Below are 26,104 nucleotides of genomic sequence, written 5' to 3' on the forward strand. Positions count from 1 at the left end.
TAAAACTCACAAGGCCTTGGCTGAATCGGTGTATATAGTTCTATCAGTGATTTATCAGTCTAGTATTAGGCCAGAAACATATTTAATCAAATACACAAATGCAGATGTGAATGCTTGGCCAGCATATTGCAAGTATTCACACTTAACGTGTTCTTGCACTTTAAAAAATGCTGCGTTGTTTCAACCTAAATTTGGGTCAAATATGGACAAACCCAACCGTTGGGTTACATTTTTTTATTAAAATTTTTAACCCAACAGTTGGGTTCGTCCATATTTGACCCAAATTTGGGTTAAAACAACCCTGCATTTTTTAGAGTGTGTGTTAGGGTGGCAGTCACCAAACTCAAAGGGGAGGATGTGTTATCTGTCTATCTATCTATCTATCTATCTATCTATCTATCTATCTATCTATCTATCTATCTATCTATCTATCTATCTATCTATCTGTAGGGTATCATGTATGAATTTTGTAAACTATCTAGCTTTGAAAATTAAGTTGCAACTAAGGCCCCATCCACACTACTGCGTTTTAGTTTAGAAACTGAGAATTAAAACGAATACGATCTCCGTCCACACCAGCGTTTTAGCTGCGTATTAGAATTGATCTCCGCCCACATTAAAACGACTGAAAACTCGGATCACGTGACCATTCACCTACACTGGGCATGCGCGTGCCGCTGTAAACAGGAATCAGATTGACTATTCCTCAGATTTCGCTGAGATTGATAAGTGCCGATCTGGACACTCGAAAGTTTTCGCACAATTCCTCAGGAACCACAACTTCATTGATAAAATTATCCCACCATGCGCTGGTTCTTCCCAGCTTAACCCAAAAACGACGCTCCATGTACGGTCAATACCGCCTCTGCACACGGGAATTGTCACAGATCGCTCGAATAATAGCTTGCCTCTGGCGCATGTAGGCAATTATAGCATTGTAAAATGCAGAATTTACTTGCACTAGCATAACTGGTAGTCCAGGCTGTTGTTGTATGTTTTCTTCCGTTGTATGACAGCCAATCAGAGAGCCGAGCGTGAGCCGAGCGTGAGCCTCTGCGTCATCGTTTCTAAAGTCCTCCGTATTGACCCGTCTTCACTAAAACGCCCTCCGGAGATTCAAAACGCAAAACGAGGTCGGCAGCGTTTCTAAACTTCTTTATTTTAGGTCTTCGTTTTTGCCGTTTTAGCCTGGACGGGAGGTGCAAACGTAGCAAAAGGTCTCCGTTTCTAAACTAAAACGTAGTAGTGTGGATGGGGCCTAAGTTCTTTCAAATCCATCCATCCATCCACCCATCCATCCATCCATCCATCCATCCATCCATACATACATACATACATAACCGTTACATACAGAATGCTTTGGGTCTTAGTTAAACTGCAGTGCTTTCAACCCTTGTATTCTTAAATACCGGTAGTTTGGTGCGCTCTGGCAGCAGGTTCGTATTAAGCTCTTAAATTCACCTGTTTGAATTAATCTGTACCTAACACTTTATCTCAGCTGAACCTTTATTCTGCTGGGACCGAAAGCATCCACTTCTTCGTCCGGAGGAATGCAACATTTAAGGAGAAGCTCAGAGGTTAAATGAGTACATAGTCAACAATTATGGGCCAGAGTAGATTTTGAAATAGCATTTCTTGCTTGGCTTATAGCATAGATTATGACAAGCAGATGTTGCACTAACCCTGTGCCTGATTGCTTTTTATTGCATTCTGTTTTCAATGGTATTGATATTCTCAAGTTTTCAATTGAAGCCACTTGTGCTCTCTTTTTCAATGTCACCATCTCCTCTATTTTAGGGAGTGTTTGCTTCGCTTTCCATTTTTCTCATTTGTTTTTTTTATTCCCGATAATATACAGATTCGTAAACACTACTGAAGGGGTTGCATTGTAGGCGGACTAACAAATGAGAATGGGTTGAATTTGAACCTTAGAGGTTAATTTTTCATTGCAAACAAATGAGGTATGTTAATATGCCGCCTACCTTTTGGATCAGCCACTGTGTTAGGAGCGTGTTTATGATGCCTTAAAATGCGCACTAGCTTGGAACAGAGACATTATTTTAAACCGTTATTTGTCAGTAGAGACGTGTTCATTAAACACACAAGTAAACAGAAAAACAACAGCTCTATCTCCCATGTCATGCTAGCACTCAACAGGCTCTGAGATTGTGTTTGCGTGTGTATACATTTAAATAAGTGAGTGTGCTGTGTTGGGAACAGTGTGAGGTTTTCCGTGGATGTGTCAGGCTGCAGTACGAGAGCTTTGGTTTCTCAGTGCTGTTGTATTGTGGGTCCAGAGACACTACGGCTGAAGCTTCAGCCTGTTTGAACAGCTGACACCTAAAGCAGAGACAAAGAACTGGCTCCAGACAGCCTCATTGCTGTGTGCCGGGAATAGGTTGTTGATGTTTGAGTGCGTTTCAAGTGTGCACTTGTATGTCTGTATTTGTTCTTTATGGATGAAAAAGAAGGCTACAGGGTCCCACTAAATATTTACACCCCCCAAAAAATGTCAGGTTTATTTATTTGACATCCATATGAAAAGTGTTGCACATAGTGTCATGGAAGGGTGACTTTACAAGGTTTCTAGGTAGCAAAAAATAATATAATTTTGAGGTACTCAAGATCTTGACATTGACATTTTAAACTCATTTTTGCTGCTTTGTACTCAGAAGACGATTGAGGCAAAATCCTATGGTTTTATTAAGCTTTCATGTGTTCTATAGCTTCACAATATCTACTGATGGTTCAAAGGGTGTTAATGTTTTGATTTATTTGTCCATGCAGGGCCATAAATACACAGCTGCTTTTAATTACAGTTCAGTTTTACAGATAAGCACTTAAATCAGTGGAGCACATGTTACTCAGAGACAGTCAAACTCAGAGTGCAGGATAATTGTTCTGCAATAAATGATTGAATCCCAAATATACATCTTTAAACTCATGGATGATGTAAAACTGGATGTAATTCCTGTAGGTGTGGTTTGATCCGTGTAAGAAAGCAGTTTGGGGGTAGTCATCATGTCTTGTTATTGTATAACACAATTGGTGAAAACTGTCGGGTTTAAAGACCCCCTGTGGTAAGTCTGTGTGGTGTTTTTAATATGAATCAAGCTTTTAATGTTGTTTTTATATCTATGTGGTGTTTTTAATATGCTTTAAGAAAAAACATGTGCAAATTCATCAGTCAACACCACTGCTGAAAATGTTCTCCTTAAAACTGTAGTGAACCAAACGTGTTTTGAAACCGCCTCTGTTAACCAGTCCCATAAACGTGCTGAAAATCCAAAAGAAAGTCTGCAGATACTGTCTGAGCCTCAATGTCAGTTATGTGAAAGGGTAAAAGAGCTCTTATCTTTATGTTTTGACATATACTGCTCGTCATGAATTCTCTCTCTCTCTCTCTCTCTCTCTCTCTCTCTCTCTCTCTCTCTCTCTCTCTCTCAATATTCGGTGGGTCAAGTTAGAACTGAAAGGCTCATTCATCCACATTTACTGTGTGGCCATTCACTCTGACCAGCTGTAAAAAGACTCACTGCCTTTTTGCACCCTCTGCACTGCTAATCTTTTGGATGGGACCCTCTCTCACTCTCTCTCACTCTCTGACATAGCAAATTGGCTCTTGACACTAAGCCCTGGCACATATTTCATGAGCCATTAATGGGCCCAGTCAACTTTTGATAGAGAGAGTGGTATTATGCTTAGTACATGACCTTAAAGGAACAGTTCACCCAAAAATTACAATTGTATCATCATTGACTCAGTTCCATGCCGTTTCAAGCCCTGCATTATTTTCGTTCTTCCATTTAAAGAGATGTTTAGCAGAAATGAATGATTTATACCATACCTGGTCACCCTATGCAAGTATCATGGAAGTAGTCCATAAAGTCCCCCTGTATTCAATCATTTTATCACTTAAAACTCATCTTTGATCACCAAAATGACATTTAAAAAAATTTTTCCCTTGAAAATAATTCCTCATGCCTTAAAATGGCTGTATGAATCTAACTCTACACTCTTGCTTCATTTAGTATATGCGGTGCTATGAATATGCAAATTAGCCCCGCCTCCACTCACACCAGCTCAGAGATCCACTCGTTGACTATCAAATGTTGACGTGATTGGTTAAAAGGTAATTTGTGACGTCAGAAACACCAGCGATTTCAAACCGTGTTTTTGAGACTGTCTTTGGTTCACTGCAGTTTTAAGGAGAACATACTCAGCAATGTTGTTGACTTATGAATTTGCACATGGTTTGTCTTAAAGCAAATTAAAAACACCACATAGATATAAAAACAACATTAAAAGCTTGATTTTTTTCACCACAGGGGGACTTTAAGATTCTGAAATTGTATGATAGCTTTCAGTTGTTGTTCACTGATAATTGTCCTCTCTAGTTTGATTTTCTGTCACACTTTTTTTTTATTATTATTGCTGGGCATTTTAAAAAATAAAAGTTCCAAAACTATTTTTTTCCAACAAAGAACTTTTATTTTTAAGAGTGTGACATGATTGGTCACATGACAAACAAGAAATAATGACGTGTGTTCATCTAAAGAGGCACTATTTTGTGCCTCGATACTGCTACAAAGCAGGGGCACTATCCAGTTTCGCTATCTCAAAAAAAAAAGAAAAGCTTGGTGTGGCGAACAGGACGGCCGAGGGACGTGAGAGAACGGCGCGAGGCCGGTGGTGCGATTGCTATTGAGCAACACCTGTGAAGCACACCGGTCTCGCATCTCTCACGGAGGAGCGGAAGCATGAAGGAGGAGCGACGACGTTGATGATCGAGAGAGGAACAGGCCTGTATTTTAGTTGAGTTGTGTTTTTTGTATTTGTGTTTTATTTTAGCCAGCAGTCGTCCGCGAGGGGCTGCTGGCCATTATGTTTATTTTGGGTAAACCAGCAGTCGTCCGCGAGGGGCTGCTGGCGGTATTTTAGTTTGTTTGGTTTTATTTTAATAAAGTATGTTTAAATGTTCGCCGGTTCCCGCCTCCTTCTTCCCTGAACATTGCTACACTGGTGCCGAATCCCGGGAAGAGGGAGAAACACGCTGTCAGAGAGTCCTCGCTGCTGTGGGGAATCCGCGGTGCCATCGAGCATGGTGCGCAAGTCGCCGCCGCTTGCCGTGGGCCGGAGCCTGCTGCCATCCGCCGAACGAGGGGAGGAGCAGGGAGCGGGGGACTCGCGGCCACGGACACTCAAGGCGGTGCGCTGGAGTGAGTTGCCGGTGGGACGGTCGAGCTCGCTGCTGGCCGCCTGGGTATTGGAGGGGCGGCTGCCATCCGGGAGGGAGAGGAGGAGTCGCCGCCGCTCGCCGTGGGCCGGAGCCTGCTGCCGTCCACCAGCGAAGGGAAGGAGCAGGGAGCGGGGGACTCCTGCCGTCTGCCCAAGGCACCCGAGGAGCCGTCGCCGTCCACCGGGCGGCGGAGGAGCGTCGAGCCGTCCACCGAGGGCTACCCAGCGTCACCGCCAGGCACCGCGGAGGAGATCGCCCAGCTGGTGGGGGACCAGATGGCAGCGCGTTGTGGGAACCGGACCAATTATTTCCCTCTCTCCCCTCTCTCGATCTGTCGCTCCTCATGCTTCCGTCTCCGTTTCCTTCGGCTTGTCGGTCCATACCCCCCAGGGATCGCCACCGCCGGGGGGGAGTAGGCACAGGCTCGTGGGTACCCCCCGGCCTGTGCGTGGCGATGGGGGTATGTGGCGAACAGGACGGCCGAGGGACGTGAGAGAACGGCGTGAGGCCGGTGGTGCGATTGCTAATGAGCAGCACCTGTGAAGCACACAGGTCTCACATCTCTCACGGAGGAGCGGAAGCATAAAGGAGGAGCGACGACGTTGATGATCGAGAGAGGAACAGGCCTGTATTTTAGTTGAGTTTTGTTTTTTGTATTTGTGTTTTATTTTAGCCAGCAGTCGTCCGAGAGGGGCTGCTGGCCGTTAAGTTTATTTTGGGTAAGCCAGCAGTCGTCCGCGAGGGGCTGCTGGCGGTATTTTAGTTTGTTTGGTTTTATTTTAATAAAGTATTTTTAAATGTTCGCTGATTCCCGCCTCCTTCCCTGAACATTGCTACACTCGGATATTTTGTCTAGCATCTCATTTTGAGGTTTAAAGAATAATGAAAGTAATATGAGATTGGAATATCAGGGTGAGTAAATGATTACAAAATTGTCATTTAGGAGGGAGGAATTTCAAATGAAATGTCTAAGACAATTAATTTGAGATGTAATCATCTTAGATTTAAGCCTACGTGAACGCTGATTGTGGCTGAGCTCTTTGGTTCTGCCTCATTTCACAAATCTCTAGTTGTTGAAAGGACTGTGATATCTAACTGCCACCAGGTCCATTGTTGTTTAAAGGTAAGATAACTGGTTTAGGACCAAGTGCACCAAATGTTACTTTAGTATAATTTTTCATATAATATTATCATATATTTTCACATTTTGAGTTAGCTTTTATTTGTATATTTTCAGTTTGTATTATTTGTACGTTTACGTTTAGCAATTTTGTTTTATGCTTTTGCCATTTTTACTGGTTTTAGGTTCATTTTATGTTTTATATAACAATAGCAATATATTCACACCCACTTACCTGGCTGATAAGATTTATGTCTTAAGCCAATTTTAAGTTCATTCTTAGATCCCTGACACCATATAATTTTATATTTCTTGATCTTAGGGTCTTAGTTTCAGTTTGGTCTGCATCTGAAGTTGGCCTGTAGCATGCTGTTCATTTGCGTCGCTACACTTCAGTGTTTTATTCAGTCATGTGGAATGCTTACCCAGCACCAATGCACTTCCTGAAGGAGACATGCTTTGTAAATACATTACACTGTGTCTTCGCTCACCTTTACTGTTTATCATTCTGGGTAAGTATTTCAATCTCTGTATTGAAGCGCCTCAGGCGGCTTTTGGATTTGCATATGGAAGATATCCAGCAACAATTCACCTCATTGTTTTTCGACCTCATGGAATTTGTTAGCTTGTGCTGAAATTTGATTGTGGAGGAGGTCGAGATCATGACTGTTCAGAATGGCTGGGAATCATTTAAATTATATTTTATAACAAGTTCTTCTCCTCAGGGGCTTGAGTCATAACAATAGCAAACAAGCTGATTCTTCACATCCAGTCTTCATACTGGATTTTTTGTGTTCAATTTATCTTGTTAGAGTGGATGATTTACATTTATGCTTTTACCAGAGGGTTTCTTATCAAATAGATTTGCAATAAAATGTACATATGTGTAAGCTGTGCTAAGCTAAGCTTCTGAAACCAAGTACAGACTCACAGTAATTTCAAAATTGCAGTTCAGATCATTGTTGTGTGCAATAATGAGAAATTTTAATTCAGATTCTAAAAACCATAGAGTGCTGCAGAGATGAGATATTTTTATAGACCAAAACCTGAACAGTGTTGCCAGATTGAGTTGACGATTTCCAGGCCAACATCTCAAAAACGGCCAAAAGAATGTGATAGAATTCTATTGTCACGACAACCAAGGTTTATTATAAGGATAATTTTACCCACTTAAAACGATAAAAAACATAGGATGGCAAAACTATCGTGCGACCGTGGTGTAGTTCATTTATACCCTAACTTTAGTTTTTACTCCTGCTGATTGTATTTAGATTTTAAAATTCATAAAAAGATGTGTTCATTTGTGAAGAGTATCATGATGAACAATACATGCAAAAATCATACACTTTTTTTGTTCACAGAGCTTATTATAATCAATAATCCAATAGCCATGTACATATGCTATTGGGTTTTTATAGAGGGAACTAGAGTGATGCAAACTTCTGGGTTCGCCTATAAAAATACGGCATCACTGAAATTCTCTATTAGCATGATATTTACTAACTTTTTTTGACACATGTCAACACATGTACAGAAATCTCTGCACCACTACCACCATTAAAAGGTGGAAAACTGCAGGAAAATTACTGGGTTTAAAAAGGTTCCCCGTCTGCTAATGAATGCATTTACATGCACAGTCTTACAGCAATAATGAATAAAGCAACAACAACAAAAAGAGGTCATGCAAGTCCTACCTACATTGTTTTCTTGTTAAATATTCTGTTTCACTTATAAGGAAGTAAAAATTAAAAAGGTTAATAAAAGGAAGTTAATAAAATAGCTTGCAAATGTGGTTTCATGTTGACTTTGAGCATAATAAAGTTGAAAAGGGGACTATATTTTCAGCCTCTCAACCCCCCTCTTTATTTTGGGTGGTATGGACAAGCGTGAGTTATGGATTTAAGGACCATTAAATGCTTAGCGGTAAATCCTGGGCTTCCTGCTGAGCCAAGGCTGGACTTTTCCCACAGGCAGATGCTGTGGAATCAGGATGGGGACTTTTTTGTTGGTATTGGAGGTGGAGGAGGCAGGGTTAAGAGTTAGCCGAGGTGGAGTGGCGTTAAACTGACGTGTTAAGGGATGTGATTAGAAACAGAAGAGGTTTGGTCAGTGCCGAGCCGGGCTGGAGTCAAATGTGGCAGTGCTGGTGCTTGTAGGGGAGGATGATAAGAACCGTTAACAGTTAAGGAGGTTAAGAGCAGACGATGTGGGGTCACAGACTAGAGTAAATATAACAGTGGAAGAATTATCTTGGGCTGCTTCCAGACTCAGACGTATTTCAGAAATGGAAATGTTTTAACGTGATTAACTGTGAAATATGGCAACAGTGTGTACAGTTTGTACCCTCATAAATACATCTCAATTGTAGAGACTTTCCCTCAACAGACCAATGTGTGCTAATTTTGTTTTTGTTTTATTTTTTTGGTGAAAAGATTATTGGCTAGACTGCTTTAGTTGCTTCCTGAACCTTAGTGACCAGTTTTAAACATAACATCCTTTGAAAAAGTTCACACTTAAATTGCTAGTATTTTTATTTAATATTATTATTTTTTCCCCAAATAATTACAAAGAAATAGCTTTCGGCAGACGCAATTCACTAGTGATTTTTTGATTTTAGCGTTTTGAATTAAATACCTCTAAAGATTCCAAACAAGACATATTTAAAAGAATTAGGACATTTATTTAAACCCACATTAAGTAAAAAATATTTTCACTACCGTTCAAAAGTTAAAGAAATGAATACTTTTCTTCAGGAAATCAGTATATTAGAATGATTTCTGAAGGATCATGTGACACTGAAGACTGGAGTAATGATGCTAAAAAATTCAGCTTTGTTATCGCAAGAATAAATTACGTTTTAAATATTTAAAATAGTTTTTTAATTTATGATAATATTCCACGATATTACAGTATTTTACTGTATTTTGATCAAGTAAATGCAGCCTTTGTGATGGGCATAAGGGACTTCAATAACATTAACATGTTCAATTTTAAAGCTAACTGATTTAACATTTGTAAAGACAATTTGTGATACAATTGACATTTTCTTTTAAAAACAGACTTAGTTTTATTGAAAATTTGCAATGATTTACAATCATAATGAACTATAACCATTTATTGATACCTTTTGGTACTGAATTATACTTATAGTTAACATTTATCATGTTCCCTCTACTATTTTATGCCTTATCTGCTGCCAATGAAGACGTTGCTTAGAAAATGTGTACATTTTTGTAACAGCCTTCACATTTCGGGTGTACCTATGATGTCTTAAAAAGGCTTCTCATTAAGGCAGCTTACTAGCCTGTGTCTCTTCAAAAGAAATGTCCTATACTATATAATTCTGTACTATGCCCAGGTACTCAAATAGATCAGGAACAGCTGTTAGCAGATCCTCACGTTTACCCAACTCCTATTCTCAAGGTCAGCCAGACCCCTCTCAGAATTCCTCAACAGGATTTTCTCTGAACACGTCACCTGACCTCTGCGTACATGGCTCATGAGGTGGTCATCAATGCTGGAGGTAACTGTTGACTTAAGGGTTATTGTCCTATAACCTCTTTTTATTGGCTTTTCATAACCTCAGCAGAGCACATAAGCCATCAATCACTATCTCAAGCTAGATTATTGGCTGGTTGTGGAGTCAATGGCTGGCTCACTGTTTTGGCAGACCTACTAATGTTCAACTTAGTCCACAAATGGATTGATGTGTCTAAAAATGAATGGTTGTATTTGATTGGTGCTCAAAAAGTTAGTCCCTCCTCCAGTGCTCTTGTTTACACATCTCGGTGTGCAGCTCATGCCATCAATTGCCTTCTAATTGCTTTAGGAAGCAAGTTGTGTATAATTGCCTTGTAAGTATGTAAGTTTATGTATGTTTAGATATGTGAAAGAGTGTTTGGCAACTGCCAAGCTTTACCTTAGTGACTCAGTAACACTTGCTGGCATGCTGTGAGCACATGTATCACAGGTGTCAGGTTGATGAAAGTGTTACCATTACATGCACCTCCATTCTCTTGAGCTCTTGCTTATTAAAAGTGCCTTCAGAATATAACAAAGACCAACAGACCAAGCCAAACAAGCCAAAAAAGGACCATCTTACTGTAAGACTAATGACAGTCCAACTAAGGATGTCTGGTACTAAAGGTGTGTACCGTCTGCGATAATATCGTAATTGTTGTTTTAATGGCGTGGAAGCTGACTTTATTAAGTGTCACTCATGTTGCAAAATTGTTTTTTCCTTCAAAACCACACCTTTATGTAGCCTATTAAAAGGCCCCCAAAATTCAATATTTGAAGGCAAAAATGTACCTGTATAAGTTATTTTTTATATTTCTAAACAAAAAGGGACATGGTGTAGGAATTTCTCCCATCTAGGGGTGAAATTGTAGTTTGCATTCAAACGAATTGTGCTCTCCAGCGCCTCGCTTTTTCAAATGCGTGTTGCATCTACGGTAGCTGTTATGTACCAAAAAGCTATGACAGGATGTCTTCTAATTAGCACTTCGTCGAGTTTTCCTTCGGGTGAACAGGTTTGTTATTTCAAACAAACTGCAACTTGACACAACGAACAAACGAATGTTACAGTATGAATAATAACAGTGCAATGCAGCCTTTTAAACTTGCCGGGGGAGTGACAAGCGCCTCTCACTGCTCTGCTCCTCCGTTTCTGCTGCTTTCAGTTACGTGACACTGGCTCTGAACTAAACGCGTTGTGGAAACGCGTTGGCCTAGTACTTTTTGACCCAGTACTTTTTGACCCTCTCTGCTATTATAGTTTTTCAAGATGCCGGAACGACATGGAAGCCTCCGTGGACCTACCCGTCACATGTATATAAAGATAATAAATTATTCGTTTACGAGGATAAGTCAGATAATTGGCAGAGGTATTTGTACACCATTGAGGACATTTTTATGAATAAAAATATTGATTTTAGATAATAAAATACCTAAAAAAATATACATTGTCCCTTTAAGCAATATCACAGGGCAAGAGTGCTTTTTCCCCCACATATGAGTGAAAATGTTATATTGATTTTAAACAGCAGTTCAATAAACAAGAACCTAATATTGTGAGTTACATTTTAGACTCAATATTGTCAATATTGTTTGTTTTTGCTCTATTTTGCCCACGAAAATAGTTCCAAACAAGCAATAACTCAACCGTTGTGTGTGTTCGAGCAACACACAGTGGTGTTTCGTTCCTGAATTAATCAGCATTTTTCAATGAATCAATGATTCAATGATCTATTCATAAAGACAGTTCCTGTGCCCGAATATGCCGCCTTCTATACTATATTTGAGGATTTGTGAATGGCAGTGAAGCAACACAACTGAAGCCGTAGGTCACATGACAATAACAATATGGCGGATGTATTACGTCTGAATTTCATTTATACAGTAGGTGGAATTTTGATGTGACGTATGTGTCACATTAAGAAAAATGGTAATGAGCTGCTCAAATAATTTAGCTGATTCAATTATTTTAGTGTCATATATATTCTGCTGCTCAATTCAAAGCATATTTTAACAAAAAAATGTCAAATTAATAGCATTGTTAAAGGATAACTAATGCCGCGTTCCAGGCAACATGTAACCCGTGTTTTTCCAACCTTATACCCGTGAAAGTGCACTGGAACGGCAGTCAAACCTGTGACTTCCCACCCGTGAACACATACTAGAACGATGTACTCCCAGTTACGAGCTCTGACGTCACATAGCCTGCGAAACCATACAAAGCAACAATGGCAGCCCCTACGGATGCAGTGTTTCTGCAGGCGGTACACGGTGAGAATACACTTTAGGACAATATAACGTTGCAGTCAAATTAATTATAATAATATAATAATGATAATAATACATACACGATTATGTATTACAATGTTATGTGTCTGAAACAATAAGTATGTATATTGCGCTCAGGTAGTTTGGCGTGACTGGCCTGGAACGCTACAAAGTCGTGAGTCATGGTTTGAAGTCGTGATTTACGTGCTCAAAAACCTGCCTGGAACGCAGCATAAACACCTGGTCAGAGCCTGACTCCACCCACTGGCAATATTTGAAAAATGCTAGAAAAGTGGGAAGAGCCCAGCGGAGCCAATCTGGGGAGCGTGCACCAGAGACGCGTCTCTCTATAGGCAAGAGTGTGGTTAACTGGTGGCTGCTTACGTCACAGGGCACCACAACAATTTTTTGTGAAAAAATAATAAAAAAATTCATTTCTGGTTAAATCGTATACCTGAAAAGGTAGAATTTTGCAATGCTATTGCACTACATGCATGTTAAACATGTTGACCTCCAGTGTGAGGTAGTTATTTATTTTTATTCAGTTTGCACATTTTCAGGTTTTGGAAAAATAATCTAAAAATGTATTTCTGATTAAACCGTATACCTGAAAAGGTCACAGTTATGTGGTTTTGAAATATGTGGCAAAGCAAATAAAATGCAAAAACTATTACTTATGAATTTTTTTTTTAAATTTATCTTCCCAGAAAAGTTATAATTTTGAAAATGTTGTGGAAAAGAAAATATACAGAAAAAACTGTTATTTAGCAAGAAAACTGACAATTTTTTTTTCCAAATGAGAAATAAAAGCCCAATGTGACATATATGTAACATTAAAAAAATTCATAAACGCCCAATGTGACATGCATGTAACATTACAGATCTTTGACAAGGAGTGGTTGTATTTAAAAAACAACGGCAGAAACATGATTTAAGTGGTCCATTTAGTCTGTTTTTTTATGCCCCATAATTATACCGGGAAATTGGTCCAGGTTCTTATGGGTTAAGACAGTGACTTGTGGGTAAGAACTTGAGGATGACATGGTTCCTCACATCAGGAGCTTGAGGACAGCCTGAACAAAAGTGTTTTTTTATGCTACTTAACCTCTTAGTGAAGGTAGGCCTGCTTTCATAATGAGATCAAAGATCTGACACCATCTTCTAACACCTGTATTGGCTAATTACTTTGTACTCAATGTATATTAGTTTGTATTGTGTTTAAAAAACAGTGGCATCACATTGTATTCCAGTTGAGTGCACTCTTAAAAATAAAGGTGCCAAGAGTGGGGTTTTGCAGCGATGCCATAGAACAGGGATACACAATCATGTTCCTGGAGATTTACCTTCCTGCAGAGTTCAGATCCAATCCTGATCCAACACTTCTTCTTCATTAGGTCCATCTATACTACAGGGCACATTTGGCAGAAAGCGGATTCCACTGATTGCGATTTGCTGCCTGGGATTCGGCATCTTTCCATTTAAAGGGATAGTTCACGCAAAAATGAAAATTACCCCATGATTTACTCGACCTCAAGCCATCCTAGGTGTATATGACATTCTTCTTTCAGACGAATACAATCAGAGTTATATTAAGAAATGTCCTGGCTCTTCCAAGCTTTATAGTGGTAGTAAATTGCAGTCTATTCCTGATAAAAGTGCTCCACACTACTCTGGGGGGTTAATAAAGACCTGATGTGAAGCGATGCATTCGTGTAAGAAAAATATCTATAATTAAAACTTTAGCGACTAAAATAACTAGCTTCCGGCAGACGGCCACACAAGTAGACTCACGCTGGAAAAAAAAAAGAGTAACACTTGAAGATGTACGAGGATGTAGGAGTAGCGTAAGCTTTGACGCCTCTCGCAGTTCAAACAAACAGGGCTGGGCAACAAACTCAAGCTCCTCTGAAATGTCTCTTTAAAAATGCAAATTTTAGACTTCAAAATCGTGAGTCGTGACTGGTGTTTTGTTTTGCTCTATCCTCTGCGCTTCCCGTTCGTCAATGCGTCAGGTCAAATGTTACTCTTTCGCCGTAAATCTATATTAACCCCCCAGAGCCATGTTTATATCTTTTATCATGGATGGATGCACTTTTTATGGACTTCAAAACAGAAATGGCCATTCATTGCCATTATAAAGCTTGGAAGAGCCAGGACATTTTTTTAATATAATTCCGATTGTATTCTTCTGAAATAAGAATTTCATATACACCTAGGATGACTTGAGGGTGAATAAATCATGGGGTAATTTTTTTATTTTTGGGTAAACTATCCTTTTAACGCCGGCTAGCTTTAAGTCCTCTTTGAATGTTCTTTGCCAAGTCGTCTTCTGCCTTCCTGACTACGGCATCCATTGGGCGGTATCCATGTCAGTGCAATTTTTGCTTGCCGTTATTCTGATCGCTGCAGAATGTGACCTGCCAGTTTGATGCGGCTCTCAGACACAATGGCGGAAAGTCTGTGGGTTTTAGCCCTGTGCAGAATCTCTTCGCTAGTAACGCGGTTATGGTACGTGATGCGGAGAATGCATCTGAGACACTGCTGGTGGAATGCATCCAGCTTGTGGATAATTCTCACTATGTTTTTCCAGATCTCACAGACATAGATTGCCATGGTGGACATATTAAGTTCCAGCACAACTGTCTGTACCTAGACAGCAACATAGTGTCAGCCCAGATCCGACCCATATCCTGGTACATGTGGATCCACACGTACCAGATGTGGGCCGGATCTGGGCAGACACAATGCTGCTGTCTGGGTAATTATCAACTGCTCCTGAAGATCTTAATTAGCTGGTTCAGTTGCGTTTGATTAGGGTTGAAGTTGAAGTTTACAGGAAGGTAGATCTCCAGGAACAGGATTGGATGTTAAAGGTTCTTCATGGGGAACCATTGATGCCAATTAAGAACTTTTATTTTGAAGAGTGTGGGATGTTGTGGACTAAATTCATTGAATTATGTTGCAGATTCATGGCCTTTGAGTTGGTGTTAGCCTGTAGGTTATGGCTCAGGTTTTGTTCCCAAGAATAAGCCAGATCTCTGTTCTATTAATCCCTGCATACCAACCGCTTCTGGTACGAGAAAAACAGTCACCAAGAACATCAAAGTATGGCCATAGGGAGCAAGCTCAACCCTGCAGGGCAGCAAGTTTTGCTCACACTGATTGGAATATGTTCAAAGAGACTGCAACATACTGAGATTACACTGATGAATATGCATTATCCATCATGGGCTACAATCAGCATGTGGGTGGATGATGTTGTCACCAGAACCATCACCACACATCCCTACTAAAGGCTCTGACTATATACTCACTCTGTACACTGCCACTGAAAATCCAGCACCACACCAGGCAAAAGAAGTTGTAAATGTCTGAGTTTTGACTGTGAGTTTGCAGTGTGAATCAAATGTCCCATAAGCCAATTCACAAGTAATTGACCACTCAAAAAGGATTCATTGCTTCATGTATTCTCTGAATCAGTTAGAACGGCTACTGAATCAACATCTGACTCATTTACTAAACTACAAGTTTTAATGACTTTCAGTAGTTTCAGTCTCGAAATGAGGCAGGTTTTGAAACTTAAATACAAATTTGTTTTTAAGTATATACACTATTGTTCAAAAGTTTTGGGTCGGTAAGATTTTTTGTTTTGACAGACATGTTATGCTCACCAATTCTCCATTTATTAACAAAAATACGGTAAAAACACTTACATTTTTAAATATTATAACAAGTTATAACTGTTTTCTATTTGAATACATTTCAAAATATACTTTATTTTTTTAGATGGAATAAATGGAATCTTTATTAGTCATTACGACCAGTCTTCAGTGACATGATTCTTCACATTCTTCTTTGATGAATAAAAATGTAAAAGGGGGTCCTTCCTTTTTCACATGACTTTTTACATGCAGGTATTTTTAATATATAAGTACAATGTAAAAACATGTATGTACACAATAAGCCCACTGTATCAAATTATTAATTTCAATGTTAGTACATAGTAGTTAAAGCCACTTAATATAAAGTGGGACCCAACGTTGCTTCAGTTCATTGAGGTTTGTCGGCATTTGTTTATGCACAGCTCTCTTAAGGTCCCGCCACAGGATTTCAGTTGTTTGAGGTCTGGACTCTGACTGGGCCAGTGCAACGCCTTGATTTCTTTTCTTTTTCAGCCATTCTGTTGTAGATTTGCTGGTGTGCTTGGGATTGTTCTGTTGCATAACCCAATTTCAGCCAAGCTTTAGCTGTCGGAAAGACAGCCTCACATTTGACTCTAGAATACTTTCAAATGCAGAAGAGTTCATGGTTAACTCAATGACTGCAAGGTGCCCACGTCCTATGGTTGCAAAACAAGCCAAAAATCATCAACCCTCCACCACCGTGCTTAACAGTTGGTATGAGGTGTTTGTGTTGATATGCTGTGTTTAGTTTTCACCACACTTGGCGCTGTGAATTATGGCCAAACACCTCCAATTTAGTCTCATCTGTTCAAATGTCATTGTTGCAGAAGTCTTGAGGTTTGTTCAGATGCAACTTTGCAAACCTAAACCGTTCTGTCATGTTCTTTTTAGAGTCCCCTTTCCAAACATGCCATACTTGTCCGTCTTTTTCTAATTGTATTTTCATGAACTTTAACATTTAACAGGTTAACAGAGGCCTGTAGAGTCTGAGCTGTAATTTTTGCAGTTTCTATGAAGTTTCTATGTCTGACCTGGGGTAAGATTGGCAACTGTCTTTAATTTTTTCCACTTGTGAATAATCTTTCTCACTGTAGAATAATGGACTTCAAATTGTTGGAAATGGCCATATAACCCTTTTCAGATTGATGGCAGCAATAATTGCTTCTCTAAGATCATTGCTGATGTCTTTCCTCCTTGGCATTGTGTTAACACACACCTGAATGCTCCAGACCAGTAAACTGGCAAAGCTTCTGGTTTTATAGAGGTGATCACATTTGCTGATGATCAGTTAATCAAAGAAAAGTATTTGATTAGCAAGGCCTGACTGCTACTTACCCTCTTAATTCCTATGGAAGCAGAAAGGTTGTAATTAGCTTGTCACCCATGGCTTTTCCATTTTGGCCCAGTTTTTATTAAATAAATAATTACATGGTGTAATTTATCATGTGTTGTTGTTCATCTGAGGTTGTATTCACTTAATTATAAGATCTGCCAAGGACCAGATGATTTTTTATTATGTCCTAATAGATAAAACCATAGAATTCAATAGGGTATCCTTTTTTTTCCTTGACATGACTATATGTACTGTATGTATGTATATATACACACACACACAGTGCATATAGTATATGTAAATATATATATATATATATATATATATATATATATATATATATATATATATATATATATTAGAGAGGTCTACATTTTAAGTGCTATGAGAAAATAAAGTTGTTTTATAAGATAAGTCACAAGAATTTTGCAGCTGGCAGGATTCATTTATGTCACTACGCTTCTATTGTTTCTGCCAATGGTAACTGATTGTCATAAAAAAGGCTCTAAAAGCATTTATGTGACGTCAGGGACATTATGTTTGTCTTAAAAGGGGTATGTGACTCAAATAGTTGTTGCCTCTTTTTCAGAATGATTTAGAGTCAGGATGCTTTTGCCAACTCGTGCTCACATTTCTCAGGGTAAATGCCGAATCTTCATTGTCTCACTGACTTCAGAGCTGAGGAATGCTAGAGTGACCAGATGTTAACCTGGCCCTGTTTTAAAGAGAAGCGCCCTTTCTGGAAGTTATGATCCAGGATTAACTCTTCCTCTGACTGTACTGATCCTTGGCATTGAGTACTAAAAGTCGAAAGCTTATTTAGGGTTAGTCCAATCTGAGAAAAGGCACTGGCCTGCTGCCATTAACCCAGAGACCAGCTGGAGTTTTCTCCACATTATTGAGGATACTCACTCTCATGGCGTCGCCACATTCCTTCGGTCAAAGCTTCAACTTAGTTCTTTACTTATTTGGCACTCATGCCCTGCTGAGACAATGTATCTACAGTTCCCTATTAGAGTGCCTGATGAAACATCTTCTGGCACATGAAAACAAGCACACCTGCTCGGGCTCTTGTGAATGCCAGTGGAAGTGCGCTGAGCCTTTAGTAATGAGCTTGTGTGTGGCACTAAGTTGAACGAAACCCAGTACGGTTACTCGCATGCTGCCTGAAATTTAAGTTGAATCAAAACCAGGTTAAATTACGGCAAGAGTTAAGGGCCGTTCAAACCAAGGTTGATAATGAAAAACATTCAATATAGCTCTTTTTTACAATACACATTGTTTCAAAGCACAAAGTGCAAGGTTATGGGATGCATTATGTCAATGTTTGGCTAAATAGATGTGTCTTTAATCTAGATTTAAACTGGGAGAGTATCTTAGCTTTGAACATTATCTAGAAGGCTATTCCAGTGTTTTGGAGCCAAATGCGAAATCCCTCCTTTAATGGACTGAGAGATCTTGGTTACTACCAAAAGTCCAGAGTTTTGTAATCTTAAAGAGCTTGATGGATTGTAGCACGATAGAAGATCGGTTAAATACACAGGAGCTAAACCATTTAGGGCCTTATAAGTCTGTAGCAATACTTTGTAATCGATACGGATCTTAACAGGTAGCCAGTGTAGAGATAATAAAATTTGTGTTATATGATCATATTTTCTTGACCTGTTAAGAACTCTAGCAGCTGCATTTAGGACTAATATAACTGTAAAGTTTTAATAATCATTCTTATTCTATGAGAAAATGGAAGTCCACACCACAACTGTAACGCTAATGACAAAGAATAACGATATTGTTGGAATCGCTTTCAGAATCAGTTTTATTCCAGCGGATGAATGATCAAAATACTGACAGCCAATCAAAATCCACCTGACATGAAAGTGCTCAAGCATTAAAAGCAGCAGACGACATAACAGCGTGTTCTCTTAGTTATTTTAGTTTTATTAGTATTTTGAATGAGATTTTATTTTTATGTTTTTTAGTTTTCATGTTAATTTTAGTAACATTTTTAGTGCTTTTGTCATTTTATTTTAATTGGCCATTTTAATTTTTTTTTATTATTATTTCCAGTTATTAACTGAGAGTGCTTCAACTTTAACTTTTTTCAGTTTATTACTAAGGCAGTTTTTAAGTTTTCAACAAAAAATTTATTTTATTTCAGCTTTATTTCAATTAACAGAAGTTTTAGTTTTAAGATGTTAATAATATAGCTATTGCTGTAGTAATATTTCTTGGTGTGAATGTGCCTTTATACTCATTCAGAAGCGGCCATCCAATGTAGTGTGGGGTAAAATAAGAAGAGCCCAGCATTAACACTATTAAGATATGATTTGTATATAGAAGCAGAGGTGGCGATTGTAAAGGGAAATTTGAAGTCCGTTGAAAGACTATTTCTTCCTTTTTAGGGCACTTAACGGATCCAATGTCAGACTGAACATCCTCAAAGAGTTTTGTGCAGCTCTCAGAACCTCCTTTCGGCTTCTATTCTTGGTTATGAAATGAAAGTCATTCCTGTTGGCCATATTATTTTTGCTCTGTCAGGGCTGTTTCCTGTAAGAGATGATGAGAGATGGCTGAGCTGCGCGACCTTTCCATTGCTTGCCACGTAGAGGAGGGAGTTTGTTGTCGTAAGACTGCGTGGGCCCCCGTGAGGTACCTTGGGGCCTCATAGGGAATTTACTGGTGAAGATGTCCCCTGCTAATCCAGTCAGCATCTGAAGGATTTCTCTGTGTGTGTGTGTGTGTGTGTGTGTTTGGGGAACACAGATGGTGGGGTGTTTAAAAGGGTGACAGATGACACTTGTTTAGGCTGTAAGCAGTCTAGATGGATGCTTCTGTTTGGGGACAGATTGCAAAAACGTACAGTACATAACAAACACACACAACACATTTCATATGCATACACACACATCGTAATTTTGCCATTATTAACAACAATAACAGAGGGTCTTTATTTTGACTTGATCAGGGTTTTTAATCTCAAATATACATGCATCAGGCCAGGGTTGCATCGCACATGCATCACCATTTATATTAATATTTTCAGACACATTAAATGATATTAATAAGTGCTGTGCTGGTGCTGGCTAGATTACTTACAAACTGTAATCCATTACTGAATAAAAATTACATGATGAAAAGCATAGTTAGTAACCTAACAAGTTACAAGTATTTAATTTTATATTAAATATGTATAATTATTTTGGTAACACTTTACAATAAGGTTCATTAGTTAACATTGAACTATCAAACATCAAACATCGAACTTGAACTAACAATGAACATTTGTTACAGTATTTATTAATCTTTGTTAATAGAAATACACTTGTTCATTGTTTGTTCATGTTAGTTCACAGTGTATTAACTAATGTTAACAAAAACACCCTTTGATTTTAAACATGTAATGGTTAATATTGAAATTAATATACAGTATATATATATATATATATATATATATTTATATATATGTATATATATATATATATATATATACATATATATATATATATATATATATATATAATATAAATAAATTCGTTAAAAGTATTGTTCATTCTTAGTTCATGTTAACTAATGAACCTTATTGTAAAGTGTTACCATTATTTTTAATAAATCAGTACTTCCCTAGTTTTCTTAATGATTAAAATGTTGTTGTCAATAATTTATTTCTATGAAGTTATCTAAGGTAAATTTAGTGGTGTTGTATACAATGTAAAATTAAAAAATCTGTTTTGATGGCCGTATTTAATTCAGTTTAAAAATAGATGTCTAATTAGTTATGATGCATGTTCTACATATGCATAAAGAAATAGACATACTTATTCAAAATGGTCTAATTATTTATGTTTAGTTGAAAAACCTATGTTAAACTAATGAAGTTCTTCCGTGTTGTGACTGTGAATTTGGAGCCAGTTCTTAAAATTCTTCTGAATTTTGCTCACACACACACACACACACACACACACACACACACACACACACACACACACACACACACACACACACACACACACACACACACACACACACACACACACACACACACACACACACACACACACACACACACAAACACACACACACACACACACACACACACACACGCCAGGGCTGTTAATTCAGGCCTGTCAGTGAAAGTCGGTGTGGCTGATGAAAGCATGCCGGGGGCGGCTTCTCTGAGCGTGTGCCAAACTCCTCTGCTCTTCAGGGCGTAAGTGCTTGGAGAAGTAACCAGCTTTAGCATGTATCCATTCACACTTGCACCAGCAGACGCTCCCAGTGCTCGGGTATAAAATTAGATTCACTTTTGATACCCAGGTATATTTCGTTTTCAAGCTTCAAACACTTGTAAATAGTTCCCCATTTAATGAGAAGGGAGGGGAAAAAGCTTTTCAGGAGCTCGCTGTGATTTTATAACCTCTTTAACTTGCATGCAATGTTTATAAGAGTGGCACTTCTGAGAAAACCCGTCTGACTGGCATCAACATGGTAAACTCATTGTAGCTAACTTCAAATTGGTCTGAACGATTCAGGATTTGGTGCATGTGCTGGAGCTAATCTTCCTCAATAAACCTCTAATACTAAAGGGAGTTTCACCTCTGAAAGACCCCGAACCACTTTCTTTGCTGTGGGCTTCTTACTATCTCACAATGAACTTTTAACACTACTTTTAACAGTTGCAATTCCTCTTAATTTGTCCATGCTGTAGTCCTTTATTTTCTTTTAGTTTGGGGGATGTCATAGATGGCTAGCAGCTGGCAGGTTTTGAGGTTCATTTCATGAGTCAGGAAAAGGATGATTATTTTATGTACTATATAAGTTTTTTGATATATAGAGAGTGGCTGATATGTGTGTGATATACAGTACATTAATTGCATATGCATATATCATATATGTACATGTAGGGCTGGGCGATAAAACGATAACGATAATTATCGCGATATAATTTTTCTCGATAAAACGATATAAAGAGTTCGATAAATGTTCGATAATGTTTATGCGCCAAAAGCGGAACGAAACTCATTTGATCCGCGCGCCACACGGAGCATTTATCCGCTCGGCTCAAAGTCCAAAGGGCAGCACAAATAGAGGTCTCTGCAGACGGTAATAGGAGTTACCAAATCAGGGGGCGAGTCCATAAACAGAGGGGCGTTTTCAACCGCGTTACCTGATTTGCCCACGTCACAGTGTGGTTAGGGCTTAGGGGTGGGGTCGGGAAAAGGGCGTCATTTTCATTGCATGATTTATAAACACACTTCCAGTGTGAAAACACCCACAAATTTAGAAACGCCCACTTTTGTTCCGCAGAGACCTCCTACTCAACGGCAGCGCGAGCTCACTAGAGCAGACGCGTTCACTCTGATCGTTTCGCTCACACGATCCAGTGAGAAGCGCTTGAATTCAGCGAAGAACACAAATGTCTCAGTGATTTAAATCAGTTTAAAGGCAGATAACACAGCACTGACAAACAGGAGAAACATTGTGCGCAACGATACAGTCAGAATCTGAATTTGAAGCTGAATCCATTTACCATGGATTTACTGTAATGTTAGCCTAGTAATATTGACTGCACCATGAAATGTGGGATATACATATTGAATTGTTTTTTTTTATTATTAATGTAGACAATGTATAAAATGACTAATGGAATATAATTACAGTATTTAATAATGTATTTAGGCTTCTGTTTTTCATAAATACCATAAAAACCATAAAGTTACATTTTGCCATGATAGTGAGGTGCTATAGGCTATGCCTGGTTTTATCTGTGGTTATGATCTAAATGCATGATACTGGATGACCAATGGTTAATTTTAATAAAACTCAAACAGTCAGAATATTTTTTTTAATTAACATACATTTAACATAGTAGTATTAGCTTTAGTTACGATGCAGATTTACTGTCAACTCACTGTCAAATATGCGTTTTGATACAAAACATGTAATATTAATATTGCAGCCTACACTGCAAACTGTGCTGAAGATAGGCTACGTGCCATCAAAGTCACTTTACACTAAACAATATCCCCCATTAGCACATGCATAAACTAAGAAATGTATTTTTCTATTCAGATATTTATTTTAAGGAAAAATGACAAATGTTTGAATGTTTTACCTCAGATTTGTGAAATGTTCACCTGTTTGGCAAGTTTTTGTCATATATTCTGACAATAAAGAGTAGTTTAAAACCACAATTAATGCTCTGGTTTCTACAACTTTCACTTAGGAGCAAAAATCTGCCTTTAAATTTGAAAGAAATAAAGATTTGTCATTTATTCGTGATAATTATCGATATCGACTAATATAAAAAAATTATCGTGATAATTTTTTTTTGCGATATCGCCCAGCCCCATGTACATGATACATTTATTTGATTTAATACAATTTCAATTCCAGTAAATAAGACACATACACTGTCATGCTAAAATGTGTGTATATATATATATATATAATATTAAAGGGGTCATATAATGGTACATGTACAAGTTGGTACAAGTTTATTGTACTGAAATGTGTGTTGGCAGTGCCTGTACACAACCATCACATAATAATAAAAATCCATCCAGTGTTTTTGTTTTAATCTCCTTATATGTTTTCCCCTGCCTCAAATTGAGCCGTTCGATCTTGTGACGTCACTAGATCGGACGCCCCTCCCAGGATTGATAATTGACAGCAGCGTTTCAACACAGAACCGCCCTGAGCGAGATGTCATCGTAGTCCGCCATTGTTGATACACTGGAGCAGAATGGCGTCTAAGCGATTGTGGTGTTCTGTTCTTGGCTCTAATAACGAACACAGCAGTCATTTTGTCGTTCCTAAATACTAACCGCTGAAGACGCAGTGGCTGAGTTTTGTTTTCGAAGGGAATATTCCCCACGATCAACGTCAATGCTTTCATGTTTGCGCGAATCATTTCTGACAGTTGTACCTAACACTCCATGGATAACGTTACACATCACTGACAAGCCTACATTTACCGAAAAAAAAGTTTTTCATGACCATTAGCTGTAACATCAATCTGTTAATGAACTAAAGTATATTAGTAAACACATAGCGTTCGTATCTCACTACTCTACCCTGCCAGTACATACAAAGATAGATCAAAGTGACATTAGGGTTAACCAACCATTCAGAAATGTCCTGTTCGAGCCTTACTTGTCGAACGACATCTTGTTCCTGGTCCGACTCCGGTTCAAATTGATACGGTTGCACAGATGTGTCCTCAGAGACTCCCGCTACCATTCTTTCTCCAAAATATACCTTCAACTGTTGTCAAGGCAACACTCCACATGGGAGTGTTGTGTAAAAAAACAGAAAAGAGGGGCGGGGTGAGCAAAGCTCATTATCATTTAAAGACACATGCACTTAAATGGCGTGCTGAAAACAGAGCTGTTTTTTAACCAGGTAAAATTAGGGTTTTCTTACAATACTAATGCGAATTTTTAATTAAAGTATATTACAAACTTTTCATTTAGACCCTAAAGAATCATATTAACTTGTATAAAAATGGCATTATATGTCCCCTTTAAATAATATATTATATATAGTAACCCAATTAACGAAAAGTCTTTAACCGACTTTTAAATCTAAATCTTACAATTACAATTGCAATATTATTCAGCTTGATCTGTATGTACAGTAGTTGAACACTTTTGTATACTTACCTCATGGTGTGGCAAATGTTACACGCAGACCTCCCTAAATGATAATGTCTACACGACTCCACAGTACTTTTCGATTAGGTTTAATGTGGATGTTGTGGTCTTGTTTTACAGGGGTTAGCGAGCCAGACGCAGAGTGCTTACTTCCTACCTGAATTTGCACTTTCTCCACAAGGAAGCTTTCTGGAAGACACAACAGGAGAGCAGTATCTCACCTATCGCTATGATGACCAGGTTAGAATCACAGAATTACACACGCATTCCCTGTGAATATTCATCTGGATTGTGTCTATTCAATTGAGATGATTTCTAATTAAAGTCATACTTGCCACTTCATATTGTGGTGATTAAATTGCACGTTGTAAAACTGCTGCTCTGTGAAATGATCGTGGTTCAGTAGCTTCTTGAATTTAATACTAGCTAATAGGCTTTATCTAACACCTAGTGAGCTGTCTTGGTGTGTGTATGTGTGTATGTGTGTGTGTACAGTAGAGCCTATATGTAGAAAATGTGAAAAAATGTTGCATATAATATATAATGTTACGTAATATACATTGAATAATTTATGTATATTCTATATATAAAAAAATTGTATCAGTATTTTTCAGTATTGATTGAAAATGTAAATATATAAAAAAAATTACTTCCTTGTTTTCTCTGAACTTAGTGTGATGCTTTCGAGGATTGCCTTTTCGCAAATATACATTGTCTTTGACCCAAAAATTGTTATGATGCATAATTATGCCTTCTGCCATTTTGGAACTATCAAAACCGCACACCTACGATGTTTTAAAATGCTGTCTGTAGGCAGTTCACTAGGTTTTGGAACAGATCTATAAATTTGTCTTTAGAGTTGCATGAGTTTTTTGTAGATAAGTAAACTCAGTAAGAATGTCTTCTGGGCGTATGATTGAATGAGTCAGTGATTAATTTCACAGGATGGCACAAGTCAATCATGAATCATTTCTGTCTGTGCATTTCTGTGCTGCACTGAGGGGAAAACAGTTCGAAGGATAGTGAAAAATAATATCAGTTCTACAATGTGCCATAATTGTGCTATGAGTAACTTAACTTTTAATATGATATAACCCTATTATATATGTCTTTGACATTGATAATAAGAAATGTTTCTTGAGCAGCAAATCATTTTAGAATGAACTTCCCAGCCCCAAACCTTTGAACGACAGTGTCTTGACTCTTTAATATATTTTTATATTCACTCTTTCCCCGCCACCGTTTTTTTTAAAGGTCCCAGCCGCCGCCAGCATTTTGAAACGTTTTCATAAA

The 26,104-nt window shown here is 38.3% G+C and overlaps 1 protein-coding gene across 2 annotated transcripts in view; it reads left to right on the plus strand.

The window, feature by feature from the left end:
* The window catches only part of adamtsl3 (ADAMTS-like 3), a 207,245-nt gene that overhangs the window by 3,445 nt on the left and 177,696 nt on the right, over window positions 1-26,104 (plus strand). For both annotated transcript variants that reach the window (XM_077227978.1, XM_077227980.1), the window contains exon 3: window positions 24,932-25,051. In XM_077227978.1, the coding sequence (XP_077084093.1) occupies window positions 24,932-25,051 (120 nt within the window). The remainder of the gene's footprint in view (window positions 1-24,931; window positions 25,052-26,104) is intronic.

The sequence above is a fragment of the Siphateles boraxobius genome, unplaced genomic scaffold, assembly GCF_051911475.1.
Source record: "Siphateles boraxobius isolate OS27281-9 unplaced genomic scaffold, OSU_SipBor_1 130, whole genome shotgun sequence".
NCBI classification, from domain to species: Eukaryota; Metazoa; Chordata; class Actinopteri; order Cypriniformes; family Leuciscidae; genus Siphateles; species Siphateles boraxobius.